At 59.6% G+C, this 20,292-nt stretch overlaps 3 protein-coding genes across 11 annotated transcripts; 1 reads left to right on the forward strand and 2 right to left on the reverse strand.

Moving 5' to 3' along the window:
- Window positions 1-167: 167 nt before the first annotated feature.
- On the forward strand, window positions 168-4,872 carry LOC147187257 (beta-taxilin-like). Of its 4 annotated transcripts, XM_086100099.1 has the most exons (11): window positions 170-315; window positions 936-1,083; window positions 1,166-1,211; window positions 1,748-1,833; window positions 1,895-2,023; window positions 2,109-2,303; window positions 2,378-2,497; window positions 2,576-2,650; window positions 3,608-3,700; window positions 3,925-4,020; window positions 4,091-4,872. In XM_086100099.1, exons 2-11 carry the CDS (start codon window positions 949-951, stop codon window positions 4,772-4,774), a joined length of 1,659 nt encoding a protein of 552 aa, XP_085956225.1. In that variant the 5' UTR covers window positions 170-315; window positions 936-948; the 3' UTR covers window positions 4,775-4,872. The 4 variants fall into 4 exon arrangements, with proteins under 4 accessions (XP_085956224.1, XP_085956225.1, XP_085956226.1 ...); XM_086100098.1 differs by having other exon boundaries at window positions 168-315; window positions 936-1,211; XM_086100100.1 differs by lacking the exons at window positions 936-1,083; window positions 1,166-1,211 and having other exon boundaries at window positions 196-315.
- A 501-nt stretch (window positions 4,873-5,373) lies between these two features.
- Window positions 5,374-8,377, reverse strand: slc35d3 (solute carrier family 35 member D3). Its single transcript, XM_086100480.1, has 4 exons — window positions 8,102-8,377; window positions 7,435-7,645; window positions 7,202-7,359; window positions 5,374-7,127 (listed from the first exon to the last, which is right to left on the reverse strand). Exons 1-4 carry the CDS (start codon window positions 8,324-8,326, stop codon window positions 6,576-6,578), a joined length of 1,146 nt encoding a protein of 381 aa, XP_085956606.1. The 5' UTR covers window positions 8,327-8,377; the 3' UTR covers window positions 5,374-6,575.
- An 898-nt stretch (window positions 8,378-9,275) lies between these two features.
- Window positions 9,276-20,024, reverse strand: pex7 (peroxisomal biogenesis factor 7). Of its 6 annotated transcripts, none has more exons than XM_086100953.1 (11): window positions 19,726-20,015; window positions 15,049-15,172; window positions 14,919-14,976; window positions 14,666-14,813; window positions 14,458-14,535; window positions 14,271-14,379; window positions 12,557-12,663; window positions 12,310-12,423; window positions 12,068-12,118; window positions 10,294-10,393; window positions 9,276-9,863 (listed from the first exon to the last, which is right to left on the reverse strand). In XM_086100953.1, exons 2-11 carry the CDS (start codon window positions 15,158-15,160, stop codon window positions 9,520-9,522), a joined length of 1,221 nt encoding a protein of 406 aa, XP_085957079.1. In that variant the 5' UTR covers window positions 15,161-15,172; window positions 19,726-20,015; the 3' UTR covers window positions 9,276-9,519. The 6 variants fall into 6 exon arrangements, 5 of the variants coding, with proteins under 5 accessions (XP_085957079.1, XP_085957083.1, XP_085957080.1 ...); XM_086100957.1 differs by lacking the exon at window positions 19,726-20,015 and adding an exon at window positions 16,205-18,554; XM_086100955.1 differs by having other exon boundaries at window positions 9,594-9,863; window positions 12,063-12,118; window positions 19,726-20,014.
- Between the last annotated feature and the right edge of the window lie 268 nt (window positions 20,025-20,292).

Raw genomic sequence — 20,292 nt, forward strand, 5'->3', positions numbered from 1 at the left:
GAGCGGCTGCTCCTTCCCCCTCATGCGGCGATGGCGGCGAGCGTCGAGACCGGAGCCGAACGGCGCCCCCGAGCGGCCGCCCCCGGATGGCGGCGATGACCTCGGACCTTCCCCGCCTGTGGCGAGATGCCGCTTGACGTCATCGCGATGAAGACGCTTTGCCAACGGAGCGCTTCGGCCGGAGGCCGACGCCTGCGAGGCCGCAACGTGGGCGGAGCCCGTCCGATTATTTTGGGCGTTCAGCTGTCGTCTTCATTTGGCCCCTCGTCCTCATCCTCGTCGCGGTCATCTTCATCGCCTGCGCGTGCCCGCCCGGTAAGTCGTCCGTTCTTCATCCGCGTTGAGCTCCGACGACCTCAAATCCCGTCCGGCAAACGTCTTCCGTTGCTACGACAGAGTTGAGAAAATGAGCGAGCGAATGCGCGCGTGCCGGCGTCTTTTCAAAGCGACGCGCGTCTGAGCCTACGTGTGCGCGCGGGCCCCTTCGCGAGCCCAAAGTCAAGCCCGTCCTCATCGACCATCGAGCGGACACCGCCGCCACGTCGGAGAAAACGTCGGTCGGAGGCTAAAAAGCGCAAAACCGCTGCGGCGACGGCGTCCGACACTGGGCGGGACGCCCGCGCAGGCCCGCTCGTTCCTCTTTGAGGCGCCCGAAGGCGACAGCTGCAGCTGTCGCGTTGACGCCGCCTTTCTGAATTTAGCTCGGCACTCGTCCGTCGCCGCCTTTGGCGCTCTCGGATCACGCGGGCTCGCACGAGACGGACGCGGCCATGTCGTCGAGAGAGAGCTTTCGACGTGCCGCCGAGAAGACGAGCGGCGTTGCGTTCGTACGTTTGGCGCGTGGACACCTGGCGAGCGAGCGTCGGGCGGCGTCGGGTTCCGGGCCCGCTGACGTTTTCCGCCTCGCGGCGTGACCGTTCTCCGCTACTCGCCAGCGCCCCCGCCGAGATGGAAACGTCGGCCAAAGCCGCCGAGCCGTTAGCGCCCCGCCCGCAAGATGAGGGAGCTCCGCCCTCCGCGGCCCGGGACTTCACGGAAGAGTTCGGCAGGAGACTCCAAGAGATCGTCGGCGGCAACGCTCAGGTCAGGTCGGCCGCGGCGGTCTCGGCCTCCGGCGCCTCGGCGTCACCTTTTGTTAAAGCGGCGTGTGGCGTGCCCCTTCCAGGCGGCTGCGGACGCGCAGCGGGACCTCGCGGCGAGCGTCCAGACAGGTGCGACCACCTCGGAGTCACGTGACGTCGTTCGCATGACTTACCTCGCGTTGCTGCAGGCGGATCTCATTTCTCTTCACGCTTCGTCGGTTTCCATGTCGCGCCTCTCGCGTGAGAACCCGATCAGGTGATTGACGGAGGACCGCGGTGGGGGGTGGGCTGGGGGGGGCGGACCTTTGCAGTCATCGAGGCGACCGTTCCTCGATGATGTCGGTTCACAGAGATGGCAACCCGCGCGGAGGAATCGTTACCTTGAGCACGTGTCGGGTTCATGTTTCAAGCGGGGCGATCGGCCTTGCCAACTGGGGGGGGGGGGGGGGGGGGGGGAGCTGGGGAAGCCCCCCCCCTCAACAGCTACGCCCGCAGCCCCCGTTCACGGCCGACGGCCAACCCGTCGCGACGGCAATTCGGGGGCTCTCCGACCCGGGAGCAGTTTCTGAGTGACTTTGGGGAGAAATAAGAGCCGCCCGTTATCGCCGCCGCGACGGCGCCGGTCATTTCTCACCGCCGTCACGTTCCAACGCTTGTCGCGGCAGAGGCGGCTTGCGTCATGGATGGTCTGAGCGCTTGGACCACATCTGAGGAAAAACTGGAACACTTGATGAGTAAACACGGCGAGCTGGTGAGTTGACATTTCCTGCTCAGCTTCCACTGCCAATTCATGCGCTTGCGCGCGCGCGTAGTTGGTGCGCGAGCGCGGCCAACAGAAGGAGATCGAAGCTCTACGTGACGACGTTTGCGCCCTGCGGGCCGAGAGAGACCAGCTGGAGCGTTTGTGCCGAGATGTCCAAGACCACTACTCGGCGCTGCGGGTAGGGCGCGCGCACGCACGGGCGTCGCCAATTGCAAAGGCTTCCCAAACTTTGACACGCCAGCGTCTATGCCCCCCCCCGCCAGGACGAGGCCCTGCGTCGCCGCCGCGAGGACGAGGAGAAGCGGGCGGAGATGGCCGCTCATTTCCAGAGCTCGCTTGCGGAAATCCAGACGCAGATCGAGCAGCACAGCGCCCGAAACGAGAAACTGTGCGAGGACAACGCCAAGCTGAGCCAAAAACTGCACTCGCTGCTGGAGCAGTGCCAGCGCAGAGAGGAGGTCAAACGCCAAGACCGGAGCGGCGGCGCCGCGCCCCGGCTCCTGACCGCCCGTGCCCGTGTGTGTGCGCGCAGAGTTTAGAGAAGGTGGACCGTCACCGCGACCTCCAACAGCAGCTGACTTCGGCCAAGCTGGACCAGGCCAACGCGCTCCTGGCGGACGCGCAGCAGAAGCACCGGCGCGAGAAAGAATACGTGAGTGGTCGCGCTCGCGGCTCGCCGCGGCTTTCCCGGCGCGCCTCCCTGAGCCTGCGCCGTGTCGCCGCGTCGCAGCTGCTGGCCGAGGCGGTGGACAAAACCCGCAAGTGCTTCGCCATGAAGGAGGAGGAGCTGAGCATGAAGAAGAAGGTAACCGAGGCGCTCGTCCCTTCGCCGGCCGAGCGGAAGCCGCGGACGCACGCGCCGCGCCGGATCCGGGTCGGGCCGAAGCCCGCCTCCTTCTGCTTCCAAAGCTCCGCCCGGCGGGTTCGCGGCCTCTGGGAACGGGGCGGTCCGCCTTGGGACCGAAGTTGGGAGTCCAAAGTTGCTGGCGACGCGCACATTGGAGACCGGTGGGATGGCTGCAGTACCGCGTGCTCCCAGCAGAGATCGCCCTCCCCTAAAAAAAAAAAAAAAAAAAAAAGAAATGCAAGAAGATTCCAGAGACATTGTCCGTCTTTTGAAAAGCCGACACTCCGGGGCATCCGTGGTCAATTCGGGGCCCTAAACTAGACCGATATGGCCTCTCTAGCTAGCTAGCTTGTTAGCCATGTTCACGGAATAGAAAGCCGCCCGCCAATTCATCCGAGATGACTCAAAGGCACGGCTGACGAGTTCGCGATGCTGTCGTGACTTCACTGAAAGCAGCTGCCGGAGTTAAAAAAACAACCAAAAAACGTCGCGTTTTAGGCCCCCTCGCCAACTTCGAGCGGCTCACCCTCCAAAGATCTCCGCGGGCCCCCGGTGGTCAGAAAGGGAACGTCGCTCGGAGGAAGCTCCCTCCAAACGCTCCTCGGGTGCCACGAAAGTGAGAGTCGCCTGAACCCGCGATGCAAATTGCTCATCGGGTTTCCGATATCGGCGGAGGGAGGCGAAGACTTACCGATATGGCGGGCCGAGCTCGGGCAAAGGCTGCGCCGACGAGGCGAACGCCGGCCGGGCTCGGAGGCCAAAGCGAGCGGGAAGCAGGTGAAAGCAATTTTGGCTAACGAGGCGCTCGGCGGCGGGAAGCGGCTCTTCAAAATAAAAGCGCGCGGAAATTCAAATGTCCGCGGAACGGCGCGAGAGACCTCGGGATGACCTCCGGATGACCTTGTCGCCCTGCAGTTGGCGCTCTACTCCAAAAAGTTCGACGAGTTCCAGACGACGCTCGCCAAGAGCAATGAAATCTACGCCCGCTTCAAGGCCGAGATGGAACAGGTACCGAGATCGGCACGCGAGGCTCTTGGGCAAAATACGCAAAGGTCTATCGGGAGCGTCGCGCCTCACTTGAAAAAGAACGTCGTCGCCCATGACTCGTCGATGCCGATCACGTCGGCGCGGACTCCCGACGAGTCTCGAGTGGCCTCGTCGTCGTTCGTGCGGAGTTGCGCCGCGGATCGCGGCGTTTCGGTTCATCCGGCGCACTTCTGTCCGTCCGTAAGATGTCCGAGAAGATGAAGCGGCTGGAGAAGGAGTCCGACGTCTGGAAGTCCAGGTTCGAGAATTGCAACAAAGCTTTGACGGACTTGCTGGAGGAGGTGAGTGGCGCCGGCGCCTTGGCGCGTGAACTCGTCCCCCTCCCACTTGACCGCCGTCCCCTTCCCGCAGAGGAGCGAGAAGGGCAAAGAGTACGAGGTTTTCGTGGCCACCATCCGCAAGCTGGAGAAGTTGTGTCGAGCGCTGCAGGATGAGAGGAAAGTTCTGTACGCCAAAATCAAAGATGTCCGCCCGTCCGACGCCGAGACCTCCCCCGAGGCGGCGCCCGAAAAGCGCCACCACCACCACGACGACGACGACGACGACGCGACGGAGGAAATGCGGCGGCTCGAGGCCGAGCAGGTCAAGCTGCGAGAGTTTGCGGAATCCTTGAAGGCGTCTCACGGCATGGCACGGGATCGCCGGGAGGGCGCCTCGGACCCGGAGGAGCGCCCGGATCGCCGCCCGCTCACGGCCGCCTCTGGACATTTCAACGCGACGCTCCGTCCGTCGGAGCCGGACCACCCATCGCAAGCGGAGGCGGAAGTCGAACCGGCGCGACCGCAAGCGGAGCCGCAAGCGGAGCCGCAAGCGGACGTCGAGCCGGAGGTCAACGGAGAAACACCGGCAGGGGGGAAAGCGCAGCGGAGCTCCAAATCGGAAGCTAAAGAAAAGGTGAAAGCGGGGGCCGACTCCGGATCTTCTTCCGAGGTCGGAGCCGAGGACCCCGCAGAGGCCACGCCCCCTGCACTGGGACATCAACCCAAGAAGGAAAGCAAGAAGAACAAGAAGAGGAGGAACGCCGGCAAGCTTTGAGCGGGTCGGCGTCGCCTCACCAGGGCAAGAAAGAGCCCGAGCAAGCGTGCGGCGCCAATTCTCAATTCTCAACGCAATAAAAGCTTTTCCTCCTTGGACTTGGGACAAACGCGAGTGACCTTTTTGTGGCGAGCGGAGAGGTCGGCCGGGAGCGTCGGCGCTCGGCCCTCCCGGGCGCCGTCCCGCCCTCTTTCCGCCCCATTTAAATTATTTTAAAAGGCGGTCGGCTCAAGCGGCGGCAAGGTCGCCGTCGCCGAGGCGCGCTCGGTCGCCGAGGCGACGGCCGGCTGCACTTTTGCCGCCGTGGCATCGCGGGTCGTCGCCGTCTTCCTTCCTCGGCCGGAAAATTGCGGCGCCGACGCTTAACGCCAACGTCGCCACTTTCCTTCAAACGGGTGAGAACATCGCGTGCCGGTGGCGGACAGAACGGGTCGCCGTCCCCGGCCTGTCATCTAACAACACGCACACGCACATGCACACGCAGCGTCCTTCATCCACTTTACTCGGGTTAGCGCCGAGCCTTCAACGGCCTCTCGGTTTTCTCCTTTTTGCTCGCGCTCGTCCGCACGCGCGCGCACAGAAAACATCTCGTCCAGGACGACCGCACGTCACACTTTTTTAATGAATGATCGAGGAATAAATGGATGGTCATCATGCCGACAACAATCGCTCTTTGGCAAAACGGCCAAACCGACGTCAGGCCAAGCGCCCCTCGCGTGTCGCAGGAATGTTTCTTTTTGCAGGCACGCGCGCACGCCAAGACACAAACACGTACACGGGCACGCTTGCACATATTCGAGGGCATGCGTGCACGCACGCGCACGCACAAAGTACACGGCGGCGGGCACACACAGGTTCACAAAGCCAAACGCACGCGCACGCGTGGAGACAAAGGAGTGCATAAAAACACACAAAGACATGCACACACTCAAATAGCCACACGCACGCACGCAGCGGTTATGGGGGGGCGCTAGCCGCGGGTGTTTTGGTGCTGCTCATCGTCACCTGCGCTCGCTCGCTCATCTTGTCGCGCTAAAAGATCTTGGAGGAAAATCAATAGCAATCACGGCTGCTCCTTTCCGTTCGGAAAGTAAGGCCCGCAGCGCTCGGATGAGCCCCATCGGTGGGTGCCCCCCCCCCCCCCCATCTCCCGTTGTCGTCCGTTCGCATCGGCCGGCGCTAGCGGGAATCCTACGGCGGCCCCCGCGCGCTACGGCCAGGGTCGGGGTGCCGCTCCCCGTTAGCGTCAAGTGAAAGCTCTCGACACGCTCAGCTGAAGGCGTCGCTCGGGGAGGAAAACCAACAATCGAGCTGCGAGCGAGCGAGCCCAAAGCGGGTGATGGCAAAGGGCCGAGGGGGGATCCAGGCAAGTGGACGATTCCCGTCCGCCCGAGACCTTTCACTTTTGATCCCCGAGGCCTCGTCACTCGCCCTCCCGCCCGCGCGGGGTCCCTCTCGCCACGCCGTCGGCCATTTTGGGGCAAAAGGGCTCGTCGGGCGAGGGAGGCCAGAAGGGGCCGTCAAGGGCGGAGGGATTTGGAGACGAGGGGGCGACCTTTGGAGGAGGTGACGTGACGTGACGCGCTGCCCCCCCCCCCCCCCCGAGTTCTGGCCTCCAAAGAGGGGGACCGCGCAGCCAAAGGGAGAACCCAAGAGGCCTTTTGGATTGAAGGCCAAACGTCTTCAACAAGCAGGAAATGTCCACTTGGCTTTTCTTCACCCGCGCCGCTCGGCCCCCGTTTTGTTTGTCATCGCGCGACGTCACGAGAGAAGCGCGCCAGCCGGCGCCGCGAGGCGGCCCTCAGGGACTCTGTTGCTCCATGTTGTCGACGAGGCCGCCTCCCTCGGCCGAGCGCAGCCGTCTGACGGAGCGCCAGACGGCCAGGTAGTCGCCCGCCGCCGCGTCCCCGCGCGTCTCGGCCGCATCCTTCTCGGTCGTCACGCGGGAGGACGCGCCCGCCCGGGGAGCTTGGCGGAGGTTCGCCGCCGCCGCGTCGCCGCCGCCCTCCAGGTGCTCGTAGGAACTCTTCTTCTTGATCTCGAAGAACTTGACGGCGCAGTAGGTGACGGAGCCCACTGTGTTGACCACCACGCCGCCCACAAAGAGCGCGCTGGGCGCCACGTCGTCAAAGGCCAGCATGCCCACGGTGATGGTGACCACGCTCTTGACCACGCCCACGAAGCTGGTGGTGACGGCCGAGTTGAGGTAGGTGCAGTGGTAGGTGGTGAAGTTCATGGCGCAGCCGATGGCGACGCTGGACAGGAAGAGCGCCACGACGCCGGCGTCCCTCCAGCCCGGGTACGACCACACGGCCGCCGCGTCCGACGAGATCACGGCGCCCGCCAGCAGGACCTGAGGCGCAAAGCCGACGGGATGAAAGGCGAACGGGCGGCGAGCGGGCCGGGGGGGGGGGGGGGTCGACTCACCGGGGTGGCCATGACGGCGATGGCGTACTGCGCGGTGAGGGGCCCGTGCCGGCTCTGCAGGCTGGTCTTCTGGATGAGGACCAGGTAGGACGCGTGGATGACGACCGCCAGGACGCCGGTGGCGTAGCCCGACGGGTCGCCGCTCAGGTCTCCCGCGCCTGCCGCGGGCGCAAAGCGCAAGACGGATGAGGCGCGGGCGCGGGGGGGGGCCGATGGCGAGGCGGGGCCCTTACCGGCGAGCGCGGCGCCCGCGGTGGTGATGGCGACGGCGCCGAGCACGCCGGGGGACGGGGCGCCGTTCCTGAGGACGCAGACGCCGATGGAGAGCGTGAAGAGCGGCAGGCAGCGCTTGAACACCACGTACATGGGCAGGCTCAGGCCGCGCAGCGACCACAGCGTCAGCGTCGACTGCAGCGTCGACAGGACGCACAACGCTGCAAACTCCTGCGGGGGGGGGCAAAACGCTCGCGTCAGAGCCCTGTCCGGGTGGCATAAAAGGCTCAGTCACTTTCAAGGCTCGCGCGCTCCCCTTTGCCCCCCCCCCCCCAAAACATGATCTCTTCGAGCTTTCACGTCAGTGTGTGAAGGGAGCTGCCGTGACGTCATCCCGTGAGAAATCTGGCCTCGCGGGCGAGAGCGCTTCTTGTTTCGCTCTTGGGAGATCGGCCAACTTCTTTGCGCACTCCAACGCTCGCTCTCGGCTCACCCCCCCCCCAGCGAACCGGCGACACTGGCCGCGCGCGCGCGCACCACGACGACGCGGGGCAGAAGTGGGGACGGTGGCGCTGGCGGAGAAGGACGACGCGCCGACTCTGGCGTCCGAGCTGCCAAAGGGGCTCTCGCCGCCTTCTTCTCGGCGAGCGCACCTGAGCGAGTTGGCCTGGCGCGCGCGGGCCTTACCTTGGAGAGGCCGAGGCCGAAGGGGGGCACGGAGACCCTGCCGAGCCGGCGCAGCGTTTCCAGGCCCAGCGCGGCGGCGCCGCACGTGCACAGCTGGAGCAGCGTGAGGAAGCCGAAGTGGCGGCCGCTGATGAGGAACTTGAGCAGGATGTTGAGGCTCCCCGAAAACACGCCGTGGGCCACCGCCACCGCGATGGCCGGCGCGCGCCCGCGCACCGCCTCCATCGTCCGCCGCTGCAGCCGCGCAAACTACGGCGGCGCCGCAGCGAGGATGAGGACGAGGAAGGCGCGGGGGGGGGGGGGGGCGTGGGGGAGGACCTTTCCTACTCCGGCGCGCGCACGCGCAATCTTCTGCCCCGTCCTTTTGGTGTGGGAGAGCCTGCTTGAAAAAGAAGAGAAACGTCCGCCGATGTTCGGCTCGCGTGAAGCGGCACGAAGCCCCCCCCCCCCCACACACACACACTCGCTCTCTCTCTCTCGCGCGCGCGCCCACTCCCCCCTTTGACGCGGAGGAAGAGGGATTCCCCGCATGCCGAGGTGGGGGTCAGGAAAGGAGCGAGAGGGGGCGCCCTGCATCCCCGACGAGTAAAAGCACCCAAACTTTCTTCTTCCGTTCTTGACATTTTTGCAGCATATTTCAAGGCTTGGCCACTTTTCTCCCTCCCCCAATTCATGACGGCTCTCGGCGTTTTTCACCCCCACATTCATTTGCAATCTCCGACTTGATACGCCAAACGTTCAGCTCATTCCCTGGCAAGATGCCCAAAACGACCCCGTTACCCCAAATTCAACAATTTGACCATTCAAATGTCGCCCCCCCGCCCTCCAATTTCCACATTTTGGACAGATTCAAACGGTTCCAAGCGTCGATGCCCCAAACTGCCACCCGGCAAAGATGGAACCCGTTTCCCCATTCAACAAAGTCCAAATGAAGAGGTTTTCTTTCCGACGCCATTTTGGGCCCGATTCAAAGCATTCCAGTTTTCAACTGGTGTGCCACGGGGGGGGGGGGGGCCCTCGTGGCCTAATGATGAGGGACGCCGCATGCTTGCTTCCTTTCTCGTTTCCTTTAATTTCGTTGCGTCCCGGATTCCTCGCTTCCCTTTTTAAGCGATTCAAACCATTCGATCTTCCGCATCGTTCGACATCCTTGCACAAATTTGAATTCAGCCTCTCAGCTTTCACATTCTCTCGTTTTAATTTTTCATCAGGAAATGACTTTGAGGTCACGGGGTTGGGGTGGGGGGGGGCGGGGAGGGCCATCCTTCCAATTAACTCCGCCGGAGGATTAGCGGCAGGCCCACGTGGGAGGGGGTCCATTGTTGCAAAAAGATTAGCAGACTCTCATTTGAAGGGAAAGCTCAAACGCTTGCATTTCGGCGCGGCCAACGCCGGAAGGTTTGGGAGGAGGCTCAAAGTTATCTGGGGAGATTCGGCTCCGGGCAGCTCCGCCTTCGTTCTTTCGTCTGGAGCCCGCGCGCGACGGCGGGCGTCGCCGAGGCGCCCGATGGAGCGCCTGCGTCACGCCGGCGCGCCCGCAGCTCGGCCGGAATGAGTCGACGAATGGCCGAACGCTTCCTCGGGCCTCTTCTGGCCGTCCGTCCCCGCAAACCAAGGACGCCTTCTTCATCCGGAGGTCGCGGTACGTCACTCGCCGCGCCGCTTCCTCTTTGACTCGACCCCGTCACGGCCGGGGCCCGGCGCCGGACAAACACGGCGGCGTGTAGATCTTCACCGTCTCGTCCCACGAACAGTCCAGCACCTGAACGCAACCGTCAAAGGTCATGTTGGAGCCGTCACGGCAACAGGATCGTCTCCTTTGCACGCGAGCGAGCGCAGGGTCGGCTCACAAAGAGGCGGATGCGTCACACGCGCGCGAGTCGGGAGAAGAGTGGCCAGATGGTGCGGGCCATCGTTAGCTCGCTCGGCACATTTGGTTGATTTCCATCGGCCTCGGGGGGGCTTTTTCGTCGTGTGCGGAAAACGCAGGCGTCGCCGCAAACGACGCCGAATGAGCTCCCGCCGACGCAATCTTGCCGCGCATCCCACCGAGCGACGCGTGGGCTCGCTCCTTTGGCACACGGGAACTCGCGTCGGGTTTTGGAATTGGGGTGACATATTTGCCGTGGGGCCATCTGCGGCGTCGGTCCGGCGCCGCAGATGGGAGGAAGGCGTCGAGTCAACCAACTTACCTGGTTGGGGACGTGCAGGTTGAAGTCCAGGCCGCAGACAAACTCCGAGTGATGTTCCACCGTGTCGACGAGAGCGCTCTCCCTCTTCCAGTCCCAAAACCTCCGAGAGGACAAACACGGCATACGTCGGGTCAGGCGCGGTTCGCTCGCCGACTTCGGCCGGGCCCGAAGCTGGGCCGTGCGCTCCGTTCGCAAAGAGGCGCCAAAGGAAAAGGCCCCCACGGAAGCTTCTCATTCACGCGTCCGGCGGGACTTTTACACGCTCGGCCAAAGAGCAACGTTGGCGGGCTGAAAAAACGTTTTATGGTTCCGCAAGTGTGACGACCGCGTCGCGCGACCCATGCTGTGAATTCCTGTTTTTTTTTCCAAAGGAGGACACGGCGGAGCCTATTTTACGCGAAGCTGCTCGCGATTATTTCCGACAGCTTGACCGAAGACGTCGGAAGGGCAATCGAGGCCCGGCGTCGTTTAGCTCGACGGCTCAATGCCTCGGAAGGCTTTGGAAGGACGCGCGGGAAAATTGGCGTCGCGCGCGCCCCGTGGTTGCTTGGCTCCCACGGGTCTATTTGATGGCCGCGCCGCCATCTTGCGGCACGGAGGCCCGATCCCCAAGGCCTTCGCTCACTTTGAACGGAGGCGGACGGCAGGCGCTGGCGTCAGAGCGCCGCATGACATGCGCACAAGGCTGCGTTTTGGTGACGCCGGTCACTTAGTGAGGCGCCTCCGGGGGGCGCGTGGAGTGCGTGCGCGGCGGAGGCCCGCGGCGGGCAGTGCGCTCGCTCGCTGTGATTTAATCACATTTGCAAAGTGGATGAGTCTGGAAGGTTTGCTGCGTCAGGGCTTTGACCGCGCGCGAACGCACACGGGAGTCAAGAAAGTGCTTCGATTAGTGGGATTGCTGTTGGCAAGAATGATTCTTCTTTTTTTGGGGGAGGCGGGGGCTCAATCGCTAGCCGCTCGTCTCTCTCAATCCCAAAGGGCTCGCGTCGGTGAGACGCCGGGTCTCGCTTCTCAGATCGGAACGCGGCTCGGTCGCTATCGAACGAGAAGGAGCCGCGAGCTACGCCGAGCGCTCCGCTAAACGGCATGGCCGCGCGCTAGCCGACCGCGAGCGGCTCATCACGAGCGCGCGAGGCGAGCCGCCGCTTTTCGAGTCATCGGTTTGCGTTTTCTTCCGCTCGCGAGGTGCGACACGAGCGCATTTGAGCCGCTTTGTGCAAACATCACGCCATGAGCACGCAGTCCTCTTTTGCGCGATTGCCACGGTAACCCACAGTATGCCTTCCATTGTGACCGGTGTGCTCACCTGTCCGCTTTGTGTGTCCCCCCCCCCACCGTTTGCTCAACCTACACACTGATCAGAACAGGACGTGCCGGTTGTGCTCACACACTCGACACGGAAATGTGACGAAGCGGCGCGCGCGCGCATGTATGCAAGTGGCCCCTAAGGCGCTTTCCCGCATGGTGTTCCGGAAGGGCCTCGCCTTGGCGGCGTCTCCTTCCGAACATCCAATTCCAGCCCAGAGAGGAGCCCGAGCTCGGGCTCCTCTCTGGGCAAGAGGAATTCTGTCAATCTGCGCCAAGGAGCGACACGTCGGCGCAAAAGCCGGGAGCGGCCAATGTCATTGCGCGCACCGGACGGCGTGGCATCATTTGGCGCCGACCCGCATCGCATGACATCAAAGTGGCTCCTTGCGCTTCTCGAACAAAAGCCCGGTTGACTTGGGCTGAGCGCGTGAGACAAAAACTACAAAGGTGCAGCATTTTACCTTACAGTGAAATCATAGGAGCAGGACGCCACCACGTTGCCACTGAAAGGAGAGAACTGGGCACAGAAATCACAAGTTACTAAATCGGCTGGTATGTTCATGCGCCCGGACAATCGCGACAGCGAATTGCCAAAGGAAGTCACTGTGCGTGTGCGTTTGGGGAGGGAAGTTGCCAGCGCGTCAATGCAAATGCGGCTGTTTCGATGGCGTGCGCGTGCGCCAGCGAGCGGCTCGTCTCGCCACCTACTTTGACTCGCCGGACGGCGTAGTTGTGGCCCGTCATTAGATTGAGGGGCCGGCGGGGGTTCCTCAGGTCCCAAACGCGCACGCTGCCGTCCACCGCGCCGGTCGCCGCAACATTCTGCGCACGCACAAGCCACATCAAGGGCTTTGGGCTCAGCGAGACCCCATCCGGCCTCCGTCGCCGCCCGCGAGCTTTTCGCGTCGCCGGAGATTATCCGCGCCACATCCGCCTCCTCTCGCGAGTCGCTCACCTGATCGTATTTGCACCAATCGCAGGTCAGGACCTCGGCGTCGTGCGCCGGCACGGCCAACCGGCACGCGCCCGCCTTCACGTCCCACACTCGCAGCGTGCCGTCACCTACGCGCACACAAAAACACACAAAGACGGGAAGTTGTGCGTGCGCCCCCCCCCCCCCCCCCTTCTTGCAGGCGGTGGATTATGCGAAAAGGATTAATTCAGGCCGGTGCCGACTTGTCACTCCGACACATATTTGAGCTCCAAAAGGAACGGACGGGAAGGAGATTAAGGAGCCGCTTTAATCGGCGCCCGGCACATTTTTCGGCGTCGTGGGCGTGGCTTCGCTTTCGCCGTTTTGGTCGCGGGCGACTTTTAACGTCCTTTGCGGCCGCCGAGGCGGCCATCTTGTCGGAATGCGGCCCGAGTGCAACCGAATCCGATATGCTGACCGCGTGTTCAAACGTGCTTTACTCCTGCCCGGTGCCCCCCCCCCCCACCCCTTGCCACAAAATGGCTGCCTCCCGAGATAGGAGCCCATCGCGGCGCCGGAAGCTTGTTAGCGTTAGCACTTATCTCGTGACGTAGGCGGGCCCTCGGGTGGCGTTTAGGGAACGGAACCTTGGGCCGCGTGAGCCCACGGGGTCGGCGTTAGCCCCCCCCCCCCCCCAATCTCCTCTCCAACACGAGCGAGCGGAGCGCCGTTCCCAAGCTCATCAAAGTCGTCGGAGCTTTTTCCACGGCCGCCCACGCCGCGCTGGGATGTCGGCGGCATCCGCGCGAGATCAGATTAGCGACGGGAAGTTGAAAGCGTTGACGCGACGCGGGCGGCGGAGGCGAGCGCTCGCCGGCTCACAGAGCAACTTTGATCGGAACGGACGTGTTGTGTCAGGATGCGTCGCCGGGGCGGAGAGGTGACCGACTTTGATCGGCCCATTTTCAATTTCTTTTGAAGAAACCGAGCGTCGAAATTCAAAGGGCGGCGGCGTCACCCGTTCTGAGGCCGTTTCCGCGGTCGAGAGACGACGGGAAAGGCTTTGTTCTGGGCCGGGGACTTTTTCAGAGGGGAGTGGCCAAGCGCCGACACTGAAACAAGCAGCTTCAGGTTCCGGGCACCTCTGGCGTGTTTGTGGACGGCGCCGGGCACAAAACACACACGCACACAAAAGAGCGTTGGGACGTCATCCGTGACATCGTCGTCTTCCCACGACCGATCCCGTTTGACAAATGACGCCCGAGGCCGTCGCTGGCGGCGTCGATCCCGTCGGCAACGTTTTTCTTTCATTCCTTCCTCCGGTAGATTGGCGACTTTCCCCCACTAAGGAAAAGGCTTTGTCTTTTTGCTCCACTTGTGAGGCAAAGCGTAGTGCCGGCTGCTCGGGCACGCGCACACGTCCGCGCTCTCCCACGCACGCTTTGGCTGTTTGTGACCTTTTGTATGAAAATGTTGGGCCAAGCGAAGCGCATGCTGGCGACGCCACTTTGAAGCATGCGCGGCTTAGCCAGCTGCCGCTGCCAGATAGCTGACATTTTAAGCGCACGTGCCACTTCGAAGAAAAGCACCCAGGCGGACATTTTCCTCACCCGCCCACAGACACCTCAGCAATCACGCTTTACACACACACACACACACACACACACACGCACACGCACACATACACACAAAAACAGGTCAACAGCGCCTCCTTGTGGGGACACGGTGCCATGCCGTGCCCTTTGAGCGCGCCCACCTGAGGATGAAGCGAAGCACGCCGAGATGTGAGGTGACCAAATGGTGCTGTAGATGACCCCCTGGTGACCTGTGAAAGTGCTGAGCGATTGGCCGAGGGTGGGGTCCCACTAGGAGGAAGCGAAAGGTCACAGGTCAGACGGGAAGGCCGACAAACCCGTGCAGAGCAAGAAGACGGAGGCACGCACCACTTTGGCGGTGCGATCCCACGATCCCGACACGATGGCGTCGTGGCCTCTCGTCTGACTCCAGTCCACCGCGTACACCTACCAAAGAACACAAACTTATTTCCGACCTTGGGGTCGAAAAGGATTTGCCGTGGTGGCAACTTGACCGCAATTGGGCTTTGTCGCGCCCTCGGGCCGGAGAGACCGCCCCCCACCGCGGGCGGCTGACCTCTCGCGCGTGCTCCTTGGCCAGCCTGAGGGGGGCGCCGTGATGAAGGTCCCACAGCTGCAGGCTGCCGTCGCCCCCGGCCGCCACCAGGACGTGCTCGTTGGCCTCGCTCCACGACGCGTCAAACAAGCCGTCGCTCCACTCCCAGCTGCCGCGAGCACACAAACGGGCCAGCGGTCAATCAACTTGGGAGACCTTGACAACACCTGCTTGGCGTACGTTCGCGTGGGCTCTTTTGCCTTCTCCACGTTACCTTCGGACGAGGCCCGGTCCGGTCGGCGTGTCGTCGAGGACCAACAGCGAGCCGCCGCCTGAGCACGAGCGGGTTACAGGTTAGAGGTCGGAGGTCGCGGGTCAGCGGTCCGTGGCCAACCGCTACGTGCCTGCGATGCCGTAGTGCTGGGAGGTGGCGCACGCCAGCCTGCCGGGGAAGAAGGGCGACGCTTCCACCGCGTAGCCGTGACGCGCCGGGCTGCGGAATACCTTGGTCTCCATCGCCGCCGTCCGCTACAAAAGGCGCAGACAATCCGCCCGTCGACCTTTTGTCCACAACTTGTATTATGACATCAAGAGTAATGGCCTTGTCAAACTCCACAACTGTTTTTTTTCTGTCGTCCACGACGGTTGCTCTGTCAAGACTACCGCATTGTTGTTTGTCTTGGACCGGGCGAGAGGTCAAACTACAAGCCCGTCTCCCAGAACCCATCCCAGGTTTCAAGCTTCGGTCCGTCGGGGAGGCGGGACAAGAAGCTGTCAGTCATGTCCACAGAGGCATTAGGCCTCCTATGTTCAAAAAAGGCAAAAAAAAAAAAACCTGTGGAAACGGCTGTTCGTGCCGTACCTCGATTTCCTTTTTTGGGTCATCAATCCCGTCTTGAGTTTGAAATTTACAAGAAGGATGCAACCATACCTGTCAACTTTTCGGAGCGCCAACCTGTATAAACTACCAAAAAAAAAACTTATAACATACCAAAGCATTTTATATGTCAAAATAACGGCAGAAAAAACCCCACGAAATATTCAATGATATTTATTGTAGATCTCCATAATACAATGTCTGGTTAATGTCTAATCATCATTCTACTTAGTGGCATTACTGTGTTCAGAGTTGTATTCCTGCGTTACTTTTTTCACCAACTCCAAATGCTGACCCATCGGCTCGAAGTTACAGCATCCATTCATATTTACTTTCGAAATGAAAGCATTCGAGTAGACTATCACCATTCTGGGCAAAAGCAAACGGAACTACCTGTTGAGGGGGGGGGGGGGGATTTTCAGAATCCGTATGATTTGTGCGATACGGCCATATACGCAAGACTCACCACAAAATCCGTATGAGAGGACGCTGGCGTGTATGTCGCCGCTTCTCACTCCAAACTTTTCCAAAACTTTTCAGATATTTCTTCTGATTTTTCTTTTGCCCTTCTGTTTTTGGACTGTTTGGACTGTGATTGATGTAACAAATCATAGCTTCACCCGATCAATCAAACCCCAAATCGTAACTTAGTCCACGGGCTAACGCCGGTAGCTTAAACTTACCAGCTGTCACCGCACCGGCCTTTCTCCCTCGTCATGGGGCGGCACAACTTCGCCGCCTTTGGGTTATTTCTGATACTTCTGACGTTCTGCCATCATCCAGTGACAGGACTACTCCACTATTCTGTCGCGGATCTTCTCCGGATCCGGAGGATTGCACCGGAGCCTCCACCGCCGGAACTGCACCATCATCCTGACATCGCTCGCCTGCCTCGACGTCGCTACATTCACCGCGGGTCGCGTAGACATGTTGACTACAAAAATCCTGGCTCAATCAACTCGACCTGGTCCACTTCTCGACGTCCTCCCAGAAACCGCGGCCGCAACACCAACTACTATGCAGTAGCCCGCCTGGCTAGGTCGGCTAACAGCACTGCCGCCATCAAACATGACACCTCCGCTGTCAACTTTGGACTGCTGAACATCCGCTCACTTACGAACAAGGGTCACCTCATTCAAGACGTCCTCGCCGAACGCAAACTTGACTTCCTCGTTTTAACAGAAACCTGGCAACAAACAAACGACTTCGCTGCTCTGAATGACTCCACTCCTCCCGGCTTTGTTTACATCTGCCGTCCCCGTGGCAACGGCCGTGGAGGAGGCCTCGCGGTAATCCACCGCGAGAAGTGGAAAGTCTTACCAGTCTCCGTTCCTGCATCAAGCTCTTTTGAATGCATGGTGTTTAAACTCCCTGGACCCACGCCAACCATCATTGCCACAGTTTATCGCCCCCCGAAGCCACATAGCGATTTCATCAATGAATTTTCCAGTTTAATCACACACTTATCCACTCTCTCGCCAAATTTAATTTTGCTGGGAGATTTTAATATTCACATGGACAACCCCGACCTGCCACTCACAAGAGACTTCACATCCTACCTGGAGAGCCTCGCGATACACTGTCTTACTGACTTCCCCACCCACATCAAAGGCCACACATTGGACTTGGTTTGCTGCTCTGGCTTCTCCCCCTCCAAGCCCACTGCTGATGTTTTTCCTGAAACCGATCATTTCCTCCTCACTTTTAACATCGTACTCTGTCTCTCTACAATCAAAACCTCCCGCCTCATTTCTTTTCGTAATACCAAAAATATCAACATTGACACCTTCTGCTCCATTATCGACCGTTCCCCGCCCCCAGACGCCCTTTCAAACCCGGATGACCTCACCGCTCACTACAATGCCTGCCTCACAAATATTCTAAATTCTCTCGCCCCCCTGAAGACCAGGACTGCTTCATTCTCTACATCTGCCCCCTGGTTTACACCCGCTCTTAGATCATTGAAATCAAAAAACCGCCAACTTGAGCGACTCTATAAGAAAACCGGTCTCACCATCCATAAGGACATGTACACTACCCATATCACTAAATACAAGGACCAAATTGCACAAACCAAATCCAGCTACTACTCCGGCCTCATCCTCTCCAACGAAGGAAATTCAAGAACTCTCTTCTCCGTCATGAACAAAATCCTCCGGCCACCAAACTCTCTCCCCCTCCACCTGTACTCCACAGCAACCTGCAACTCCATAATGGAACACTTCAATCACAAAATCCTTAAGATCCATCACCAACTCCATCAAAACCTGCCTGCTCCCCCCCCATCTGAACCTTCTTCTCCTTGTCATCTCTTCTCCAGTTTTGTTCCACCAACGACTGCTGAATTATCCAACCTCATACTCAAATCCAAGCCCACCACTTGCCAGCTTGATCCCCTCCCTTCATCCCTTGTTAAATCCTGCCTTCCTTCTGTGCTTCCTCTCATATCTGCTATTATCCACTCCTCACTCTCTTCTGGTATTGTCCCATCACTCCTCAAAACTGCTGCTATCACCCCCACACTGAAAAAACATGGCTCTGACCCCAACAACTTTGATAACCTCCGCCCCATCTCCAACCTTCCATTTATCTCGAAAATCCTTGAAAAAACTGTTGCTGCTCAACTCCACTCCCACCTGTCCCTTCACTCTCTCTATGAACCCTTTCAGTCCGGTTTCCGCCCCCGCCACAGCACAGAGACTGCCCTAATCCGTATTGTGAATGATCTCCTCATAGCATCTGATTCCGGTTTAGTCTCCATCCTCATCCTCTTAGACTTGAGCGCTGCCTTTGACACAATCTCTCACCCTATCCTCCTCAATAGACTCTCCTCCATTGGTCTCTCCCACACTCCCCTCAGTTGGTTCCACTCCTACCTCACTGGCCGCACTCAGTTTGTCCAGCTCAAATCCTTCACCTCAAAGCCCTCCCCAGTCACCACAGGTGTACCACAGGGATCTGTCCTAGGTCCCCTTCTCTTCATCATCTACCTCCTGCCTCTTGGCCATATCCTCCGCAAATTTAATATCCACTTTCACTGCTTTGCTGATGACACCCAGCTCTACCTCTCCTGCAAGCCAAACTCCATACTCCCACCCCCCTCCCTCACCTCTTGCCTCTCCGAACTCAAAACATGGTTCACAACAAACTTTCTTAAATTAAATACTAATAAAACTGAAGTCCTCCTTCTTGGCACCAAATCCACTTTATCCAAAGTAAACAGTTTTTCCTTCAACATTGACAGCTCCCTAGTGTCCCCCTCCCCCCAGGTTAAGAGTCTGGGTGTCATCCTGGATAGCATGCTCACCTTCCACTCGCATATCAACACCATCACCCGCACTGCTTATTTCCACCTCCGCAATATTACCAGACTTCGCCCTTCCCTCACCCCCCGCACCACTGCTATTCTTGTCCACAGTCTTGTCACATCCCGCCTTGATTACTGCAACGCTCTCCTCTTCGGCCTACCTCAAAAGTCCCTTCATAAAATCCAGCTGGTCCAAAACGCCTCTGCTCGCATCATCACAAAAACATCTTCCCAGCAGCACATCACCCCCGTTCTCCAACAGCTTCACTGGCTCCCTGTTCAACATCGCATCAATTACAAACTGCTTCTATATACATATATGGCCATCCACAACCTGGCCCCTCCTTACCTATCCGACCTTCTCCAGGTGCATATCCCCTCTCGCTCCCTCAGATCCTCGTCCTCCCTCCGCCTGTCAGTGCCCCCTGCCCGACTGAGCACCATGGGAGCCAGAGCCTTCAGTCACGCTGCTCCAAAGCTCTGGAACAACCTACCTCCGGACCTCCAAAACTGCACACCTCTTTCCACTTTCAAGTCCCGTCTAAAAACACACCTGTTCAGGATTGCCTACAACACATAGCTCTTCCATTTCCTATGTTTTTATGATTTTATGTCCTGTTTTTATATAATATCTCGTTTACTAATTTTTACATTGTATTTTCTTATTGTCTGTACAGTGTCCTTGGGTGGCATGAAAGGCGCTTTTAAATAAAATGCATTATTATTATTATTATTATTATAACTCTGGCTAAACCGTATGAGTTGACAGGTACGATGCAACTCTCCAATCAAGCGCAATGTAGCGCGCACTCATCTGTCTCAATTGTCTCCCTGTGCGTCCCCGTTGCTACGGATTGCCAAAGTCCAATCAAAAAACTTTGAGTCGCGGGAGCTAACCTGGATCCAGTATTTACGTGGACAACTTAGCCGCCACAACGAAGGTCGAACCCCTCTCTTCAGCGGTTGACGGTTCCAATTTGCCGAAGGAAAAAGCTCAACGTGTTTCCGAAGGTCGTAAACACCACCTCCACGTTGTCTTGGTACGAGTTGAAAACGTGCCGCGAACGACGTCTCGCGCACACGCCACTTTGCGGTAAAAAGGAGGAAATCCAAAAAGCAGCGGCGTTCTACTGGCAAACGTCTGGCTCTTGTTGAGCTTCCGGGTTTTCTTCTTCGTCGTAACGCTTCGCACATTTGACTCGTTGTCGTCCTCTGCTGGCGACTTTTGCAGAGGTCCGCGGATCGACGGCCCGAGCGCGTTTGCAGTCACGCAGACGCGGTTCGGGATTTCTCGGCCGATCATCGGGTCGCAGCTGGACTCAAGTTTATCGGGAATCGAAAAGTGAGCTCGAAGCGATTGTGCCACAAATGCAAAACGGCGTGAAATGTCCCGCCTCTGCCAATAAAACTGTTCCCTTTACCATCGTGATATAGTGATTAGTAAGTTGAACTTGAACACTTGTT

This window comes from Hippocampus guttulatus, chromosome 20, assembly GCF_054856545.1.
Source record: "Hippocampus guttulatus isolate MCC_2025c chromosome 20, RoL_Hgut_1.0, whole genome shotgun sequence".
NCBI classification, from domain to species: domain Eukaryota; kingdom Metazoa; phylum Chordata; class Actinopteri; order Syngnathiformes; family Syngnathidae; genus Hippocampus; species Hippocampus guttulatus.